The 19,016-nt window shown below is 41.2% G+C and overlaps 2 protein-coding genes across 2 annotated transcripts; both read left to right on the plus strand.

Moving 5' to 3' along the window:
• Positions 1-965: 965 nt before the first annotated feature.
• On the plus strand, positions 966-2,348 carry LOC121385961 (ectoderm-neural cortex protein 1-like). Its single transcript, XM_041516755.1, has one exon. It carries the CDS (start codon positions 966-968, stop codon positions 2,346-2,348), a length of 1,383 nt encoding a protein of 460 aa, XP_041372689.1.
• A 15,365-nt stretch (positions 2,349-17,713) lies between these two features.
• On the plus strand, positions 17,714-18,697 carry LOC121385962 (kelch-like protein 6). Its single transcript, XM_041516756.1, has one exon. It carries the CDS (start codon positions 17,714-17,716, stop codon positions 18,695-18,697), a length of 984 nt encoding a protein of 327 aa, XP_041372690.1.
• The last annotated feature ends 319 nt before the right edge of the window (positions 18,698-19,016 follow it).

Here is a 19,016-nt window from a genome sequence, read left to right on the forward strand (position 1 = left end):
TCAACCAGCGCTAGGTTCCGTTTTTTTCCAAATTGGTTCCATTTTCGTTTGGAGCCGTTTTGGAATGGTTCCGTTTTCACTACAGCTTCAAAGATGTCTAATGACAATGGGTTGTATGTATTGTTGTGTATTTCGACATCATTCTGAACTGTTTGTTTGAATGGTTTGGAATTCTTGCATAGCTGAAGCGAAACCGCGGATTCAATGTTATTAATAGAACGAATAAATACATTAAATTATAATACAATCAGTCAGACAATAATTCAGTTGTTTTTTCTACAAATCATTAATAATAAGTGGAATATGGTGGTTAAGTAGATGGTTAAAATCGAAATAATAATTTGTTGAGCATTTAAGTTTTGCACCTTTTTAATTTGAGAACATAGAGATTCACGACATAACTGATTGGCTGTTCGCGTAAATAAAAATATGCGTTACGTACAGACGTGAAATAATGTATGTTTTTTAAAAACATTTGGGAACTGCTCCTATGTCATACTGTAGAATAAAACCAGTTAATATTGTGGTTGACAGAAGTGTGTTAATAATACATCACGGGAAATCAACTGAAAGAATTTACGAGTGTAATATCCTATATTTTAAGTATAGTACCCGTACATGTATCATTTTAGTACGATATATCTGCAGTCAAAATTAATTCAAATTGTATCATTAAAATTAAGTATGTTACTATAATATTTGTTCTCTTTCAGATCAGAAGTTCTCAAATAATGGATCGTACTAAAAACAATATTCTCCAAAACATCCACGAAGAGATGGACAAAGGTACGTTCAATGACCTTGACATTGTCTGTGAGAATGGGACAACGAGTGCAAACCGGTTGGTCCTAGCCGCGATATCGTCTTACTTCCGGGCGATGCTGACATCAGACATGACAGAGAGTCGGACGGGTGTCTTAAATCTGCCCACTGTCTCGGTGTCGGTGTTCCGGGATGTTCTCAAGATGTCGTTGTGTTCAGTGGATCTTGTAAACGAAGAGAACTGCGTCAACATTTTAGATGCATGTGAAATGATGCAGCTTGATAACGTCAAAGATCTGTGTCATCGTTACCTTAAGGAAAGTCTCGTGCTCAATATTGATAACTGTCTACATTGGTGGAGACTTATGAACCGCTACAATGCTACTGATTTGTCCAACAGAGCAGTCTCATATCTAACAGAAAACTTGACCGACTTTGTTGAAAGAGAAAACATTGTTCATTTGTCAAAGACAGAACTTCTAGAAATATTGTCTAAAGATGACTTGAAATGTAAAGAAGACGTCATTATGAAAGGTGTCATGCAGTGGCTTGAAAGGAATAACCCGGATGCAGATGATGTAAAACATATATTTGAAATGATCAGGATCAATCTTGTTGATCCAAAGTTCCTCGTTGAGAATGTGGTATTTTCAAAATTCGTCCTAGACCATGATTCTGTTAAGCTAATGATTACAAATGCAATGCGTTGCCAAGATCTGACATCAGGTTGTAACAGTAGATTTCATAACACACGTGTAGATCTCTTTGTTTTACAGTACAACAACACTTCACTTCTGTCTTGTTTTACATCAGAAGACACATGGGAAGACGTTCCACCTGCTCCAGTAGATCCTGGATGGAGGTATTCAGCAGCGAGTCTAGGTAACAAGATCTACATCACTGGTGGTGACAGCAGAAGAAAATGTACCCTTGTTTACGACGTCTGTAGAAGAGAGTGGAAAACGGGTCCATATCTCGAAGAACAACGTTATTGGCACTGCATGGCCACAACGAATTCTAATGTGTATGCAATTGGGAGTAAGTACAGCAACACGATTGAAGAGATGAGCGAGTGTGACACACGTTGGCAGGTTGTTGGAGATTTGAAACAGAACAGAGAACATGCATTCGCTTCTGCAGTTGGACACAACATTCTGGTGATGGGTGGACGGTGTGGAGGAAGTGGATCAGATATTATTCAGTGTTTCAATACAGCGACTCGCTGTGTGTCTAACCTCAGCTCACGTTTGCCATACAGATCGGTGTGTGTGACAGGTTCGGTTCACCTCCCTGATGTATATCTGCTGGACTATGATGGAAATGTGATGCATGTCCAGGTCACTGACAGTGATGGAGAAATCAAGATCCAAGTAAAGTCAACAAGGAAATGGCGCTCATTTGAATATCGTGTTGGCGTATCATGGCAGAACGGAAGCTTGTTGTCCTTCAGTGGCGACTACACTAACTGTGAAATTAAAAAGTACAACGTGGTTGAAGGTAAAGAAGAAAACATTATTTTCCCAAAGTCACCTAAACGTGGTTATGTCTACGGTGTCATTCCCATGTCTTCTAAAACAGCGTTGTAGATGCAGTGTGTACTGGGACATAACATAGCATTTTAGGTTCAGAGTGTGTTGGGACATAACATATCATTGTAGGTATAGTGTGTACTGGGACATAACATAGCATTGTAGGTCTAGTGTGTACTGGGACATAACATAGCATTGTAGGTTCAGTGTGTACTGGGACATAACATAGCATTGTATGTACAGTGTGTACTGGGACATAACATAGCATTGTAGGTTCAGTGTGTACTGGGACATAACATCGTTAGATTGATCAACTGTTTCCATATTAGGTCATCACGATTTAATCTCTATTTAAAACATTACCAACAATTTTGCGAATTTGGACACAACTTATGTAGCGAAATTTGAAGTTTTAGTTCTCCAAACTAAATTTTAAAATGCTTAAGCCTGTTTATTTGATTTTTCGCTTATCTATTTGCTGATTTAATGAAATATAGCTACTTTAATCAGCTTTAATTCCTATTTTGTGATTTTGTTAACAACATCCTACAGACCTACTAAATGGGACACAAAAATATTTGTTGAAAATAAATACATTTAATTTAGTCTGAACCAGCAACAACACGCTGCACTTGTTATCGACATTTTGGGGTTTTCTTGAGTTATGGCTTCATAGCTATTAACTCAAAAACAAATATGATTAATTTTTTTTGTCTAGTTCTAGGTTTCTATATCTGCAGTCACTAGATACAATCTTAATATAATAAATATGACCTGGTTTACATATACAAAACACTTCATGTTTTAAAACATAGTTAACGAACATATCTTGTCAATTTCTCTTTGCATTAATTAATTAATTTTTTTTAAATTGGGGGGGGGGGTGGGGGGGGGGGGGGGGGGGGACCAAAGAAGAAAAGAACAATCGCGCTGTACGAACTACGTTTGTTTAAGAGTTTGCGTCGTTTCGATGTTGACAACGAACTACGTGTGTTTAAGAGTTTGCGTCGTCTTGATGTTGACAATGAACTACGTTTGTTTAAGAGTTTGCGTCATTTCGATGTTGACAATGAACTACGTTTGTTTAAGAGTTTGCGTCATTTCAATGTTGACAATGAACTACGTTTGTTTAAGAGTTTGCGTCATTTCGATGTTGACAATGAACTTCGTTTGTTTAAGAGTTTGCGTCATTTCAATGTTGACATTGAACTACGTTTGTTTAAGAGTTTGCGTCGTTTTGATGTTGACAACGAACTACGTTTGTTTAAGAGTTTGCGTCATTTCAATGTTGACAATAAACTATGTTTGTTTAAGAGTTTGCGTCGTTTCAATGTTGACAATGAACTGTCGACAATCATACGTTCATATACAGGCGTAGACTCATATGTGTATAATAAAATAATGTATTTTTGTGGTTGCTGTGGAAGATTTCCATATAATATAGTAGAATAGTTTATAGAGTATTTGTAGTTTGGCTTACATATAATAATTGATTCATATAATTTAAAGAATCACACACGTAAATATGTGTACATTATTGCATGTTTTCACTTCTATTTACTGGTTTAGATTCAGTTATTATTACTATTATTATTATTATTATTATTATTATTATTCAGTTTCAACAGAAATATTGTTTCGCCTGTAAGGAGCGAGCGTTGTGAATTGAAATCGACACCGTGCACATAACACATGCGACTGTCTTTCATTTCATTTAATTTCAACTTGTTTTTGTGTTTATATCCAATTAAGGTTGAAGCACGCTGTCATGGGCATACATCGCAGTTATCTGGGCTGTCTGTCCAGGACAGTGGGTTAGTTGTTAGTGTTTAGGCAGAGATAAGAGAGTGTAGTGGTCTTACACCTACACATTGTGACCTAAACCTCGCTCTGGGCGGGAGACGGCACCGGGTTGCGAACCCTGTACTTACCAGCCTTATGTCCGATGGCTTCATCCCGATTCCACCGAGGCCGGTTTTAACACTGTCTTAAAGCGAGGCCACACGATACGACTGTCTCGTACGAAATGGCAGATTGTGCCAGGACAAACACTGTGATTTCATTGGTTGCTATTCAATCGGCTATTCTCGTACGAGACACTCGTATCATCTTGGGAGCTGGATGTTGCACAGTGGGAAAGAACTCGCCTAGTCCACGATATGTAGGATCGATCCCCGTTGGTGGCCCCAGTCGGCTGTTTCTTGTTCCAGCATGTGAGCTGGACGTAGCACAGCAGGAAAGCGCTCGACCAGTCCATGGTCTGTAGGATCGAGTTTACAATTTGTAAGAAATATTAGATGTTATTAGTATATATACATACAAAGATATCACTTGTTTGTAGAACTGAGTTTACAATTTGTAAGAAATATTAGATGTTATTAGTATATATACATACAAAGATATCACTTGTTTGTAGAACTGAGTTTACCATTTGTAAGAACTATTAGATGTTATTAGTATATATAAACATAAAGACATTATTTGTTTGTAGAACTGAGTTTACAGTTTATAAGAACTATTAGAAGTTGTTATTAGTATATATAAGCATAAAGTCATCACTTGTTTGTATAATTGAGTTTACAATTTGTAAGAACTACTGGAAGATGTTATTAGTATATATAAACATAAATACATTACTTGTTTGTATAATTGAGTTTACAATTTGTAAGAGATACTGGAAGATATGTCCCGCGTTCTTGGTAAAGACATCAATTATTTGTACATGTATAATTGAGTTTACAATTTGTAAGAAATACTGGAAGATGTTATTAGTATATATAAACATAAATACATTACTTGTTTGTAGAACTGAGTTTACAATTTGTAAGAAATATTAGATGTTATTAGTACTTATAAATATAAATATATCACTTGTTTGTAGAACTGAGTTTACACTTTGTAAGAACTATTAGAAGATGGTATTAGTATATATAAACATAATGACATTACTTGTGTGTATAATTCAGTTTACAATTTGTAAGAAATGCTGGAAGATGTTATTAGTATATATATAAAAAAAATGCATTACTTGTTTGTAGAATTGAGGTTACGATTTGTAAGAATTATTAGATGTTATTAGTATACATAAACAGAAAAAAGTTCACTTGTTTCTTGAATTGAGTTTACAATTTGTAAGAACTACTGGAAGATGTTATTGGTATAATATATATAAACATAAAAACATCATTTGTTTGTAGAATTGAGTTTAAAATGTGCAAGAGATACTGGAAGATGTGTGCTGTATTGTGAGTATCTATCTATCTATCTATCTATCTATCTAACTATCTATCTATCTATTTATATATATATATATATATATATATATATATATATATATATAAATATATTGACACAATGAAAACGCAAAAACAACTTTTCATTGCAAATAATGACAAACTATTAATGAATTGATGGATAATGTAATATGACATTAACGACTGGTTTTCATGAGATACATTCACATGGAAACATGGGCAGTTATCATCAGTAATCGAGTTGCATTCGTAATCGAAAAGTTCAACTCCCCCATATCAAGGTCAGTATCTGGTGTGTCCACCATTGGCCCGTGAGCATGGGTGAAGACGATGGGGAAAGGATTGGTACAAATATCTCAAATAAGCCACAGGAATGTTCCTCCACTCCTCCTGCAACGCCTGTGCAAGCTCAGCGACGTTACGCGGTGGTGCCTGGTGGTGACTTACACGACGTGCTAACTCATCCCACATGTGTTCAATCACTCCCGGTCTATTGATGACGTTCAACAAGTCGTCCAATAGTTGATGGATGGACTCTGAAGGTCCTAGCAACTTGGCTTTGCGAAGTCCCCCTTGAACCATGCCCAACGCTCGCTCCCATTGTTCTTCTCTGAGTCGTGGCATTCTTAATGTGACGAGGAATATGACACCGTTACGTGACTTTTATGTGCCCACATATTGGCATTTCACGTGCATTGCATGCAGCATGACTGAGCATATAGTGAACGCATTTCACACCATTTTGTGTGTTTCTGCTATTGTATGTGTAACGAGAACAAAACCAGGATTAAAACCCAGACAAAAGTACCAATCAATGGCTTCCTGTCATAAATTGTTATTTTAAGTCCAATAAATATATTTTTCATTAATCTCAACAAAATATTGAAAAATATCTGTTTTGCCTCTTCATTGTGCGTCATATATATATATATATATATATATATATATATATATATATATATATATATATATATATATATATATGTATATATGTATATATATATACATATATATATATATATATATATATACTCTTCAAAAAAAGAAACGCAAAAGGGTACAAATGGGTTATAACTCCGATTTTATGTTTCCTACCGGTTCATGCTTTGTGAATATAAGGTCATTGCATGTCCCAAACACATTCCCACGGTTACATTCGATAAAACGCAGCTACTGTACAATAAAGTTCCAAAATGTGAATATTCGCAAAAACGCAGCCACGTGCAAACCATGTCACCACTGCACGTGCGTTGTCTGCACGTGCAACATGAACACCGACAGTATAAAAGTGCAGGGTGTTCGCTTGCCTGGCCTCTGTATCTGGCCGACAGTTGACAATCCAGGACATGCCACGTCTCAGTGAACCGCAGAGAAACAATGCCATCGGCCGACTAGACGCAGGCGAATCCAGAACGGCCGTTGCCAGGGCATTCCATGTGTCCCCAAGCACCATCTCCAGACTGTGGGACCGTTACCAGCAACATGGATCAACACGTGACCTCCCTAGATCCGGTCGACCACGGGTCACTACGCCCGGGCAGGACCGCTACATCCGGGTACGCCACCTTCGGGAACGATTGACTTCTGCCACCTCCACAGCCGCAGCAATACCAGGTTTGCGCAGGATATCCGACCAGACCGTACGGAACCGCCTACGTGAGGTAGGAATTCGTGCCAGACGTCCAGTTCGAGGTGTCATCTTAACACCACAACACCGTCGACTCCGACTGCAGTGGTGCCAGATTCATCGACAATGGCCTCAACTGCGATGGAGACAGGTGTGGTTCAGTGACGAGTCCCGATTTCTGCTCCGACGTCATGATGGAAGATGTCGCGTGTATAGGCGTCGTGGGTGAACGTTATGCGGCAAACTGCGTGCAGGAAGTGGACAGATTCGGCGGGGGTAGTGTCATGGTGTGGGCAGCCATCTCACACACTGGCAGAACTGACCTGGTCCACGTGCAGGGCAACCTGAATGCACAGGGCTACATTGACCAGATCCTCCGACCACACATCGTTCCAGTTATGGCCAACGCCAACGCAGTGTTCCAACATGACAACGCCAGGCCTCACACAGCACGTCTCACAACGGCTTTCCTACAGAACAACAACATTAATGTCCTTCCTTGGCCATCGATATCACCGGATTTGAACCCAATTGAGCATCTATGGGACGAGTTGGACCGACGCCTCCGACAGCGACAACCACAGCCCCAGACCCTGCCCGAGCTGGCAGCAGCCTTGCAGGTCGAGTGGGCCACCATCCCCCGGGACGTCATCCGTACTCTGGTTGCTTCAATGGGCAGGCGGTGCCAGGCAGTTGTCAACACACGCGGAGGTCACACCCGGTATTGACTCCGGATGACCTTGACCTTGGTGGTGTGTCCTATCACTTACTCACAATGGACTAGAATGAATTGTGAACAATCCTGCAACATTTGGTAATTATCGGACTAACCATTCAATAATTAAATCAATTCTCCAAATGTTACGACAATGTGGTTTTGCGTTTCTTCTTTTGAAGAGTATATGTGTGTGTGTGTGTGTGTGTGTGTGTGTGTGTGTGTGTGTGTGTGTGGGCATAAAGAATTCACTTGTTTGTAGTTTATCTGGATGAACTGGGCCAAAGAGTTTACAACCAGTGTAAAACCTGTTTATCTGCACATATCTCGTGACACGGTAGGTCACGTTCACACTGACAGTTATCGGGGATTTCTAATCAGGTGAGAGAGAAACAGAAAATATACACGTCGACAGGGAATAGAAAATAGTGTTTCACAACAATCGTATCACCTATCAGGTCGGTCTAAGGTTATTTTCTTAGCTAATCATTTGCCATTGCCGATAATATTAACGTTTTAAAACAGAAAGTTTATCATATATGCAGTGGATCAAAACACCCAGATAATACACCAATAACAAATGGGGCACCTCACATTTATTCAACATGAAATACCATGGATAGCTGTAGTAGTGGGTCATGTGATACTTAAAATATTTAAATAATTATTTTATTAGGAACCCTCATTTTTGCTGAACATGTCCCTAGGTCTATATTCTCCACTCTGGGAAACTATAACTAAAATATACGACATATTGTCATTACATATACACACAGTAACCTTAGTTTACTGGCGTAGGAAATCCATCTTACTTACTTCGGTCACAAGACAAACAATTATTTCATCAAATAGAAGCACGCGAGGCTCAGATTACCAACTGTCAACAGAGAGTTGGTTAACTCGACGTTTGCGTTGTAATGTCTCCAACTCATGACTCAGATTACCAACAGCGAGAATCGAGAGCTCAGACTAGCATCTGGACAGTCGCAGAAGTCGAGACAACAGACAGTTGGCAAACTTTCTGCTGACAGTGGGTCACGTGATATTTAAGTTATTTAAGTAATGATTTTATTAGGAACCCTCAATTTTGCTTAACATTGCAGTTTTTTTCTTTATTACACCTTACACAGGCTTCAAAGTATAATGATTTATTAGAAATACATATTAGTATTTGAAAATATCAATATCATTCTTTACTAACGGGGTGAGGGTGGGGTTGGCGTCACTAAACTCTCTCCTATTTGCGATATTGCAGTGCAATGCAAATCGACTTGCAAAATAACATCTAAAACAATTTGATTGCGACAATAATTTAATTTTACAACGTGTAGCTTTTCTGTTTTGCTTTCAATGTATTCTCTGTCAAACGAAATTGTAGCAATATTATCTGTGTATTTTACAGTGGAGGGTCCAGACTGCTGGTGTGTGTCTTGGGGGCGGGGGAGGGTTTCAATCGCTATATTGAGTACATATATCGTGTGACATTTATCATAGCAGCGATTAAGTACCACATCTGTACCAATACCTAATGAACAGCGTTCATCTTAAATTAAATAAATAATAATTTTTTCTGTTAAATACTCTATATGGCTTACAGTTTATTTTTTTCACAGACCCGACACTCCACTCCCAGTTACACCCCTGCATAAATTCATGCCTTCGTAATACTACCCCCCCCCCCCTCGTCCGCTTCCCCTTGGATCCGTAGTTCCTATATATTTTGATGTTGTATTTTATATACTCTGTCAAAAAAGAAACGCATAGGCGTAATATTCATGGAATTATCTCTTTAATACAAATTGGCATAATTTCGTTATTTATGATCGTATCACAGTAAAATTTGACATGAGTATGTGAAAATGTTCGTGCTATGGACTGACGGCAGTAGAGGTGTTTTCGTCTCCAAACAGCGTCGCACGAGGGCGCTGAAATCAGAACCTTGTGTGGGCACCAGCAGCATCTCCGTGGCATAGACTGAATCAGTTTCCGAAACCGGGCACGTGGAATCCTAGCCCATTCTTCTTGCAGTGCATGTGACAGTTGCGGAAGCGTCTGAGACTCCGGGTAAAGCTGGCGTACACGTCTGTCCAGTTCGTCCCATAGATGTTCAATGGGGTTGAGATCTGGCGATCTTGATGACCATGGCAGCACATTAATGTTCTCACTATGTAGGAAATCCATTGTTACACGTATCGTATGCGGTCTGACATTGTCCTGCTGAAAGAGTTCTTTCTGTCGATCCAAAATGGGAAGCATGTGACGGCGAAGAATTTCATCCAGGTAGCTTACAGCTGTCAGGTTGCCTTCACTTCTGCCGGTGTATGAGATGGCTTCCCACATCATGACACTCCCTCGACCGAATCTGTCAACTTGGTTGACGCAATTTTTGGCAAAATGTTCATTGCGGCGTCTGAACACAAACGTCGTCCATCACGTCGCTGTAGAAGGAAACGTGACTCGTCGCTGAACCATACGCGACGCCAGTTTCCCAAGTTCCACCCCTGTACATTCGTGCACCAACGAACACGTAAATGTCGATGTTGACGTCGCAGGACGGGGCCAACATATGGTCTCCTAGCCCGTAAACCAGCTTCTCGAAGTCGGTTCCGAATGGTTCGTGCAGACACCCTTCTCAAACCAGGTATGCGTCCAGCAGTGTTCGGTTCTGTGGCAGTTCGGTGACTCAAGTGCAGAACCCGGATGTAGCGATCTTGTGCTGCAGTTGTTACGCAAGGTCTTCCACTTCTGGGCCGGTCTTCAGCTGATTGAAAGTGCTGGTACTGGTACCTGCCCCAGAGACGTGAAATGGTGCTCTGATGGACGTTAATGTGGCGTGCGACTGCTGACGGCGATTCACCTAACTGGAGGCGGCCTATTGCAATGTTTCGATTCGGCAGGCTTAGTCTTGACATCTTGTAACTCGTCTACGTCGAAATGGAAATGAGGCATCATTGCGAGTATTGCAGCTTTAAATACCAATCACTACCCCAATCTTCTCCCCGAGTTTCACGTTCATTCGCCAAAATCTGACCATTCCACGCAGATTTCTTGCAATCGTCGCATAACGTGCGTTAAATTTGTTTTAGGATGCATTTGGGCATGCTGTCCCATTCCAGGAACATTAACAAACATGGTCATTGAGCAACATTGTACAAAAAAACTATATTTTCTAAAATGAAACACTTTTCGTTTTTCCCTATCACCTATGCGTTTCGTTTTTGACAGAGTATATATGATGAAGCAGAAACCCCGTATATGTTGTGGTGGGGTAGCCTTATCGTGACTGGTATGATGTATTTCAAGTGGGGTCAAAGGTCAACTCAGAACAATACAGACTCTACATATAGTTATAATAATATTATACAAGACTGTCTGTCAGTCAAGGTTCAAGCACGCTGACTGGACACACATCTATCTGGACTGTCTGTCAATTCATGTTCAAGCACGTTGACTGGAAGGTGAGTAACTAATTTAACGTGATCATATACTAAGATCGGGGGCCTGACTCGGGACAAGAATTATTTAATAAAAATAATTTAGACATTTTTCTTATGTCCAAAAAATTAAATGGGGGGTGGGTGAGTTTAAATTATTGACTGCGCCTATCAATAATATATCAACTTATACAGTAATGAGACATTTTAAATAATGGCGCAAAGTTTAATGGGCTAGTCTAAATTAATTATTTAAAAAATATATTAAAAGCTGATTCAATTAAATTTAGGTCCAAGGAGGCTAGGCGGAGAGTTTGGCCCAGGCCTCACAGGAAAGGTTCGGTTGGATAGGTTAAGGAGATATGACAATAATATCTGGGACCTTGGTGTGACCAGGCGGGTGCAGGGGGGTGGGATAATGATAAGATAATGATTAAAACCAGGATAAAAATACACAAAATATCAAAAAGAGCACGCATGTAAACTTTTTAAATTTTGAAAAAAAAGCATAAGACAAAAAAGTTTTAAAAACCCCACTGATATTGATAGAAAAGCAAAATTCTGGGAGTTGGAGGGGATTATTGCCAGGTAAGACCCCCCCCCCCGTGGCCCCCCCCCCCCCCCAACCCCCCCCCCCCCCCCCCCCCCCCCCCCCCTGTAACCGAGCTAAGCACTTTCACACATACATATAACATAAAACACATATAACACATATAGCTATCTGGACTGTGTCAATTAAGGTTCTAGCACGCTGCCTTGGCACACACCTAAGCTATCTGGACTGTATGTCAAGTAATGTTCAAGCACGCTGACTGGCCACACAGCTATCTGGACTGTATATCAATCAAGTTTCAAGCACACTGACTGGGCACACAACCTAGCTATCTGTGAGGCTGTTTATCAGTCGGCCTTGATGGGATTTGAACCACAGTCGTCAACTTGACAGCTCAGTGACGTATACATAGGACCACGCTGGTTCATAGGCGACGATTGCCGCAGAAGTGGGGCATGCGCAGCTAGTATATATTAATTTATATTTCAAATGTGGATATGTAACTAGTCTTCAGAGCTGGGGAAGGGCAATGCCTTCCAACATCCCCAGCCACCCATAGTTCGACCCCTATGTTACCCACCATTATATCAAACCCATTCACCCATAGTTCGACCTCTATGTTACCCACCATTATATCAAACCCAGTCACCCTTAGTCCGACCCCTATGTTACCCGCCATTATATCAAACCAAGTAATCCATAGTTCGACCTCTATGTTACCCACCATTATATCAAACCCAGCCGCCCATAGTTCGACCCCTATGTTACCCACCATTATATCAAACCCAGCCTCCCATAGTTCGACATCTATGTTACCCACCATTATATCAACTCCAGCCAGCCTATGTTAATTCGCCTCCCATATTCCTCTATGTTACCCACCATTATATCAACACCCAGCCACCCACCCACCCATAGTTCGACCTCTATGTTACCCACCATTATATCAAACCCAGCCACCCATAGTTTCGACATCTATGTTACCCACCATTATATCAAAACCAGCCATCCATAGTTTCTATGTTACCCCCATTATATATCCAGCCACCCATAGTTCGACCTCTATGTTACCCACCATTATATCAAACCCAGCCACCCATAGTTCGACCCCTATGTTACCCACCATTATATCAAACCCAGCCACCCATAGTTCGACCTCTATGTTACCCACCATTATATCAACCCAGTCACCCATAGTTCGACCCCTATGTTACCCACCATTATATCAAACCCAGTCACCCATAGTTCGACCTCTATGTTACCCACCATTATATCAAACTCCAGTCACCCATAGTTCGACCTCTATGTTACCCACCATTATATCAACTCCAGCCACCCATAGTTCGACCTCTATGTTACCCACCATTATATAAAATCAACTCCAGCCACCAATAGTTCGACCCCTATGTTACCCACTATTATATCAACTGCAGCCACCCATAGTTCGACCCCTATGTTACCCACTATTATATCAACTCCAGTCACCCATAGTTCGACCTCTATGTTACCTGCCATTATACCAAACCCAGGCACCCATAGTTCGACCTCGATGATACCCATCATTATTTCAACACCAGCCACCCACAGTTCGACCTCTATGTTACCTACCATTATACCAAACCCAGGCACCCATAGTTCGACCTCTATGTTACCCACCATTATATCAACTCCAGCCACCCATAGTCCGATTCCTATGTTACCCACCATTATATCAAACCCAGCCACCCATAGTCCGATCTCTATGTTACTCACCATTATATCAAACCCAGTCACCCATAGTCCGACCTCTATGTTACCCACCATTATATCAAACCCAGTCACCCATAGTTCGACCTCTATGTTACCCACTATTATATCAAACCCAGTCACCCATAGTCCGACCCCTATGTTACCCGCCATTATATCAAACCCAGTCACCCATAGTTCGACCTCTATGTTACCCACCATTATATCAAACCCAGCCACCCCTAGTTCGACCGCTATGTTACCCATCATTATATCAAACCCAGCCTCCCATAGTTCGACCTCTATGTTACCCACCATAATATCAAACCCAGCCTCGCATAGTTCGACCTCTATGTTACCCACCATTATATCAAACCCAGTCACCCATAGTTAGACCTCTATGTTACCCGCCATTATATGAAACCCAGTCACCCATAGTTCGACCCCTATGTTACCCGCGATTATATCAAACCCAGCCACCCATAGTTCGACCCCTATGTTACCCACTATTATATCAAACCCAGCTTCCCATAGTTCGACCTCTATGTTACCCACCATTATATCAAACCCAGCTTCCCATATTTCGACCTCTATGTTACCCACCATTATATCAAACCCAGCCTCCCATATTCGACCTCTATGTTACCCAGCATTATATAACACCCAGCCACCCATAGTTCGACCCCTATGTTACCCACCATTATAGCAAACCCAGCCTCCCATAGATCGACCTCTATATTTTCTCCACGATTATATCAAACCCAGTCACCCATAGTTCGACCTCTATGTCACCCTCCATTATATCAACTCCAGACACCCATAGTTCGACCTCTATATTACCCACCATTTTATCAACTCCAGCCACCCATAGTTCGACCCCTATGTTACCCACCATTATATCAAACCCAGCCACCCATAATTCGACCCCTGTGTTACCCACCATTATATCAAACCCAGCCACCCATAGTTCGACCCCTGTGTTACCCACCAGTATATCAACTCCAGCCACCCATAGTTCGACCTCTTTGTTACCCACCATTATATAAAACCCAGCCACCCATAGTTCGACCTCTATGTTACCCACCATTATATCAACTCCAGCCACCCATAGTTCGACCCCTGTGTTACCCACCATTATACCAAACCCAGCCACCCATAGTTCGACCACTATGTTACCCACCATTATATCAAACCCAGCCACCCATAGTCCGATCCTATGTTACCCACCATTATATCAAACCCAGTGACCCATAGTCCGACCTCTATGTTACCCACCATTATATCAAACCCAGTTACCCATAGTTCGACCTCTATGTTACCCACCATGATATCAAACCCAGTCACCCATAGTCCGACCCCTATGTTACCCGCCATTATATCAAACCCAGACACCCATAGTTCGACCCCTATGTTATCCGCCATTATATCAAACCCAGCCACCCTCGAGTAGTTTTGGCTGCGGACCTGTGCTGAATAAGAATGTTGACGATTTCGAGTACTGTGGTACTTTTGACCTTGATGAGAAAGCGGGATCTAAGGGGATTCCCTGTTTGGCAAAACACTTATACCGATTCGCTGAATTATGATTATACATTATTTGCCTTACTGATTATTATTTTTTTAAATTTATTTTTATTTATTATTATTATTATTATTATTTTTGTTTTTTTTATTATTATTATTATTATTATTATTTTTTGTTTTTTCCTTCTCTGGTAGAATCGTTGGCCCTTGGGCCTAATTTTTGATGGGGGCACCGAGACTGGAGGGCACGACGGTTGGGTTGGCCGGCGGGGGTGCTGGGTGGGTGGGGGATACTTCACCGGAAGATGGTTAGGGCGGTAGGCGTAGGCGGTTTTGGTCGTAAGAGTTGTTAGGTTTGTCCGGGGGACTGCCCCCCCCCCCGGAACCTTCCCCGGTTTCGGCCACACCGAAGTCCCCAATACGATGGGTGCCCCTAAGGATGGGGGCACCGAGACTGGAGGGCACGACGGTTGGGTTGGCCGGGGGGGGGTGTGCTGGGTGGGTGGGGGATACTCCACCGGAAGATGGTTAGAGCGGTAGGCGTAGGCAGTTTTGGCCGTAAGGGGTGTTAGGTTTGTCCGGGGGACTGCCCCTCCCCCCCCCCCCCCCCCGGAGCCTTCCCCGGTTTCGGCCACACCGAAGTCCCCAATACGATGGGTGCCCCTAAGTAAAACATATTTTCCTATTAAAAAAAACCTTTTTGTGGCTGAAGCCTAACCTCTTAGTCACCTGCCACCTCTATTTTGAGGGCTAATTAATATATTTAAAAAATTATTTTAAAATATATTTATATTTAGGACTGCCCGATCTAAATTTGCGTTACAAATTGTTAGTTGTTTGCTGTATATTAAATATTGTTTGGGAAAATAACGCACAAAATTATTTATTGTAAAGTCCTTTTTCCCTGTTTGGTTAAATATCAAAATTGCCCCAGTAATTGTTCTGTCCCAGGTTGGACTACTGGCATCCGGTGGCCGAACCTGGGATAGACATGCTCGAAACCTTCGTGGTATAGGAGCATGTAAATATTTTATTGATTGATACTGATTATTAGCACGACAATAGGAAAGAAACCTGTGGTAGATCAGTCACGTGGATTTGATCACATGCCGGGGGCGAGATTTAGATCAGTCGGATGAGTGCTCGTCTGAGGTGTTTGCGTCGAAGGTATGTTCAGTTTTATTTCAAACTAATCATCATCGGCCTCGGTGGCGTCGTGGCAGGCCATCGGCCTACAGGCTGGTTGGTACTGGGTTCGGATCCCAAGGAATTGTTAATCCAGATACCGACTCCAAACCCTGAGTGAGTGCTCCGCAAGGCTCAATGGGTAGGTGTAAACCACTTGCACCGACCAGTGATTCATAACTGGTTCAACAACGGCCATGGTTTGAGCTATCCTGCCTGTGGGAAGCGCAAATAAAAGATCCCTTGCTGCCTGTCGTAAAAGAGTAGCCTATGTGGCTACAGCGGGTTTCCTCTAAAAAAATATGTGTGGTCCTTAACCATATGTCTGACGCCATATAACCGTAAATAAAATGTGTTGAGTGCGTCGTTAAATAAAACACTTCTTTCTTTCTTTCAAACTGATCATGTCATCAGTGGTCCAATCTGTTTCTTGTGTTCTGTCATTTCCTTCTGGTGGCGGTTAATTCGTTGGTTTTACATATGTATATACTACCAGTTCATATCAAATAACTGTGGAAGTCAGACCACACGGGATACAGTACACGTATTGATTTTTTAATAGTCGTAATGATATCGCATAGTAATTTTAAAATCTGAAACGTGAGATTCATTTAACTGGCTCGTGTACAGAAAGGTGTTTTTTTTGGATCAAGGTGGTTTTGAGGACGCATGTCAAATAATCAACAATATATTCTTTCCTGAGAGTCGAAACATGAACTCATTTTATTTTTTCTTGCCCGAATCTTGTTAACAACATTTATTCATATTATCATTACTGGTATTTGTTTCTTCTTGTTTTTTCTTCATTGTATTTTTATGGATCAGGGCGAGTCTAGACTGAGGCGAAAAAGTGTATTGCGACGCAGCTCTACCACCGTCGCGCGGGGGTATTACGTAACCAAGCTGCACACGGCCCTCTAAAACAATTAACATCGCCACAGGCGAAAAGATAAGGGCATGTTCCGTCACATGTATACTGTTCGAAGTTAGTGTGTGTACTGTTCGTAGTTAGTGTGTGTACTGTTCGTAGTTAGTGTATGTATTGTTCGTAGTTGGTATGTGTATGCTGTTCGTAGTTAGTGTGTGTATTGTCCGTAGTTAGTGTGTGTAATATCCGTAGTTAGTACGTGAAGTAACGTACCTTGTTTTTGCATCGTTCGAAATTGCCCCTAAGTCATATTGTAAAATAAAACCATTTTATACCCTGTATGACAGAAGTTTGTAGATAATATATCATGAGAAATCAACTGAATGGATTTAAGAGTGTAATATGCTGTATTTTTAGTATAGTACCAGTAAATGTATTATTTAGGCTTATATATCTGCCGCCAAAATGAATTCAGATTTTACCATTTAAATTAGGTGCATTACTACAACACTTCTTCAGATCAGAAGTTGTGGAATAATGGATCGTACTAAAAACAACATTCTCCAAAACATCCCCGAAGAGATGCTCAAAGGTACGTTCAATGACCTTGACATTGTCTGTGAGAATGGCACAACGAGTGCAAACCGTTTGGTCCTGGCCGCGATGTCATCTTACTTCCGGGCGATGCTGACATCAAACATGACAGAGAGTCGGACGGGCGTCTTAAATCTGCCCACTGTCTCGGTGTCGGTGTTCCAGGATGTTCTCAAGATGTCTTTGTGTTCAGTGGATCTTGTAAACAAAGACAACTGCGTCAAAATGTTAGACGCATGCGAAATGATGCAGCTTGATGACGTCAAATATCTGTGTCATCGTTATCTTAAGAAAAGTCTAGTGATCAACGCCGACAATTGTCTACATTGGTGGAGACTTATGAACCGCTACAATGTTTCTGATTTGTCTGACAGAGCAGTCTCTTATCTGATTGAAAACTTGACCGACTTTGTTGAAACAGAAAACATTGTTCATTTGTCAAAGACTGAACTCTTAGAAATCTTGTCCAAAGATGATTTGGAATATAATGAAGATGTAATTATGAAAGGTGTCATGAAGTGGATTGAAAGAAATAACCCGGATGCAGATGATGTAACACGTATCTTTAAAATGATCAGGACTGATCTTGTTGATCAACAGTTCTTCATTGACAATGACGTTTTTTTTATTTCCGAAAATAACTCTGCTCAGCAAATGATAAAAAAGGTGTGGCGTTCAGGTGTTGTGACAAAAGGTTCAAAGAGCAGATTTCATAACAGGCTTATAGATCTCTTTGTTTTACATCACAGCAACACTTCACTTCTGTCGTGTTTTACATCAGACGGGACATGGGAAGATGTTTCACCTGCTCCAGTAAATCCTGGCTCTTGGTATTCAGCAGCGAGTCTAGGTAACAAGATCTATATCAGTGGTGGTAGGAGTAGAGGAAAATGTACACTCGTCTACGACGTTTGTAGAAGAGAGTAGGAAACAGGTCCAGATCTCGAACAACAACGCTATATTCACTGCATGACCACAGCTAACTATAAAGTGTATGCAACTGGTGGTGAGGACAGCCACACGATTGAAGAGATGAGCGAGAATGAAACACGCTGGCAGGTTGTTGGAGATTTGAAACAGAACAGAGAGCTTGCATTCGCTGCTACAGTTGGACACAACATTCTGGTGATGGGTGGACAGAGTGGAGAAAGTGGATCAGATGGTATCCAGTGTTTCAATACAGCAACTCGCTGTGTGTCTAACCTCAGCTCACGTTTACCATACAGCTAAAGATGTGTGAGAGGTT

This window comes from Gigantopelta aegis, chromosome 12, assembly GCF_016097555.1.
Source record: "Gigantopelta aegis isolate Gae_Host chromosome 12, Gae_host_genome, whole genome shotgun sequence".
NCBI classification, from domain to species: Eukaryota; Metazoa; Mollusca; class Gastropoda; order Neomphalida; family Peltospiridae; genus Gigantopelta; species Gigantopelta aegis.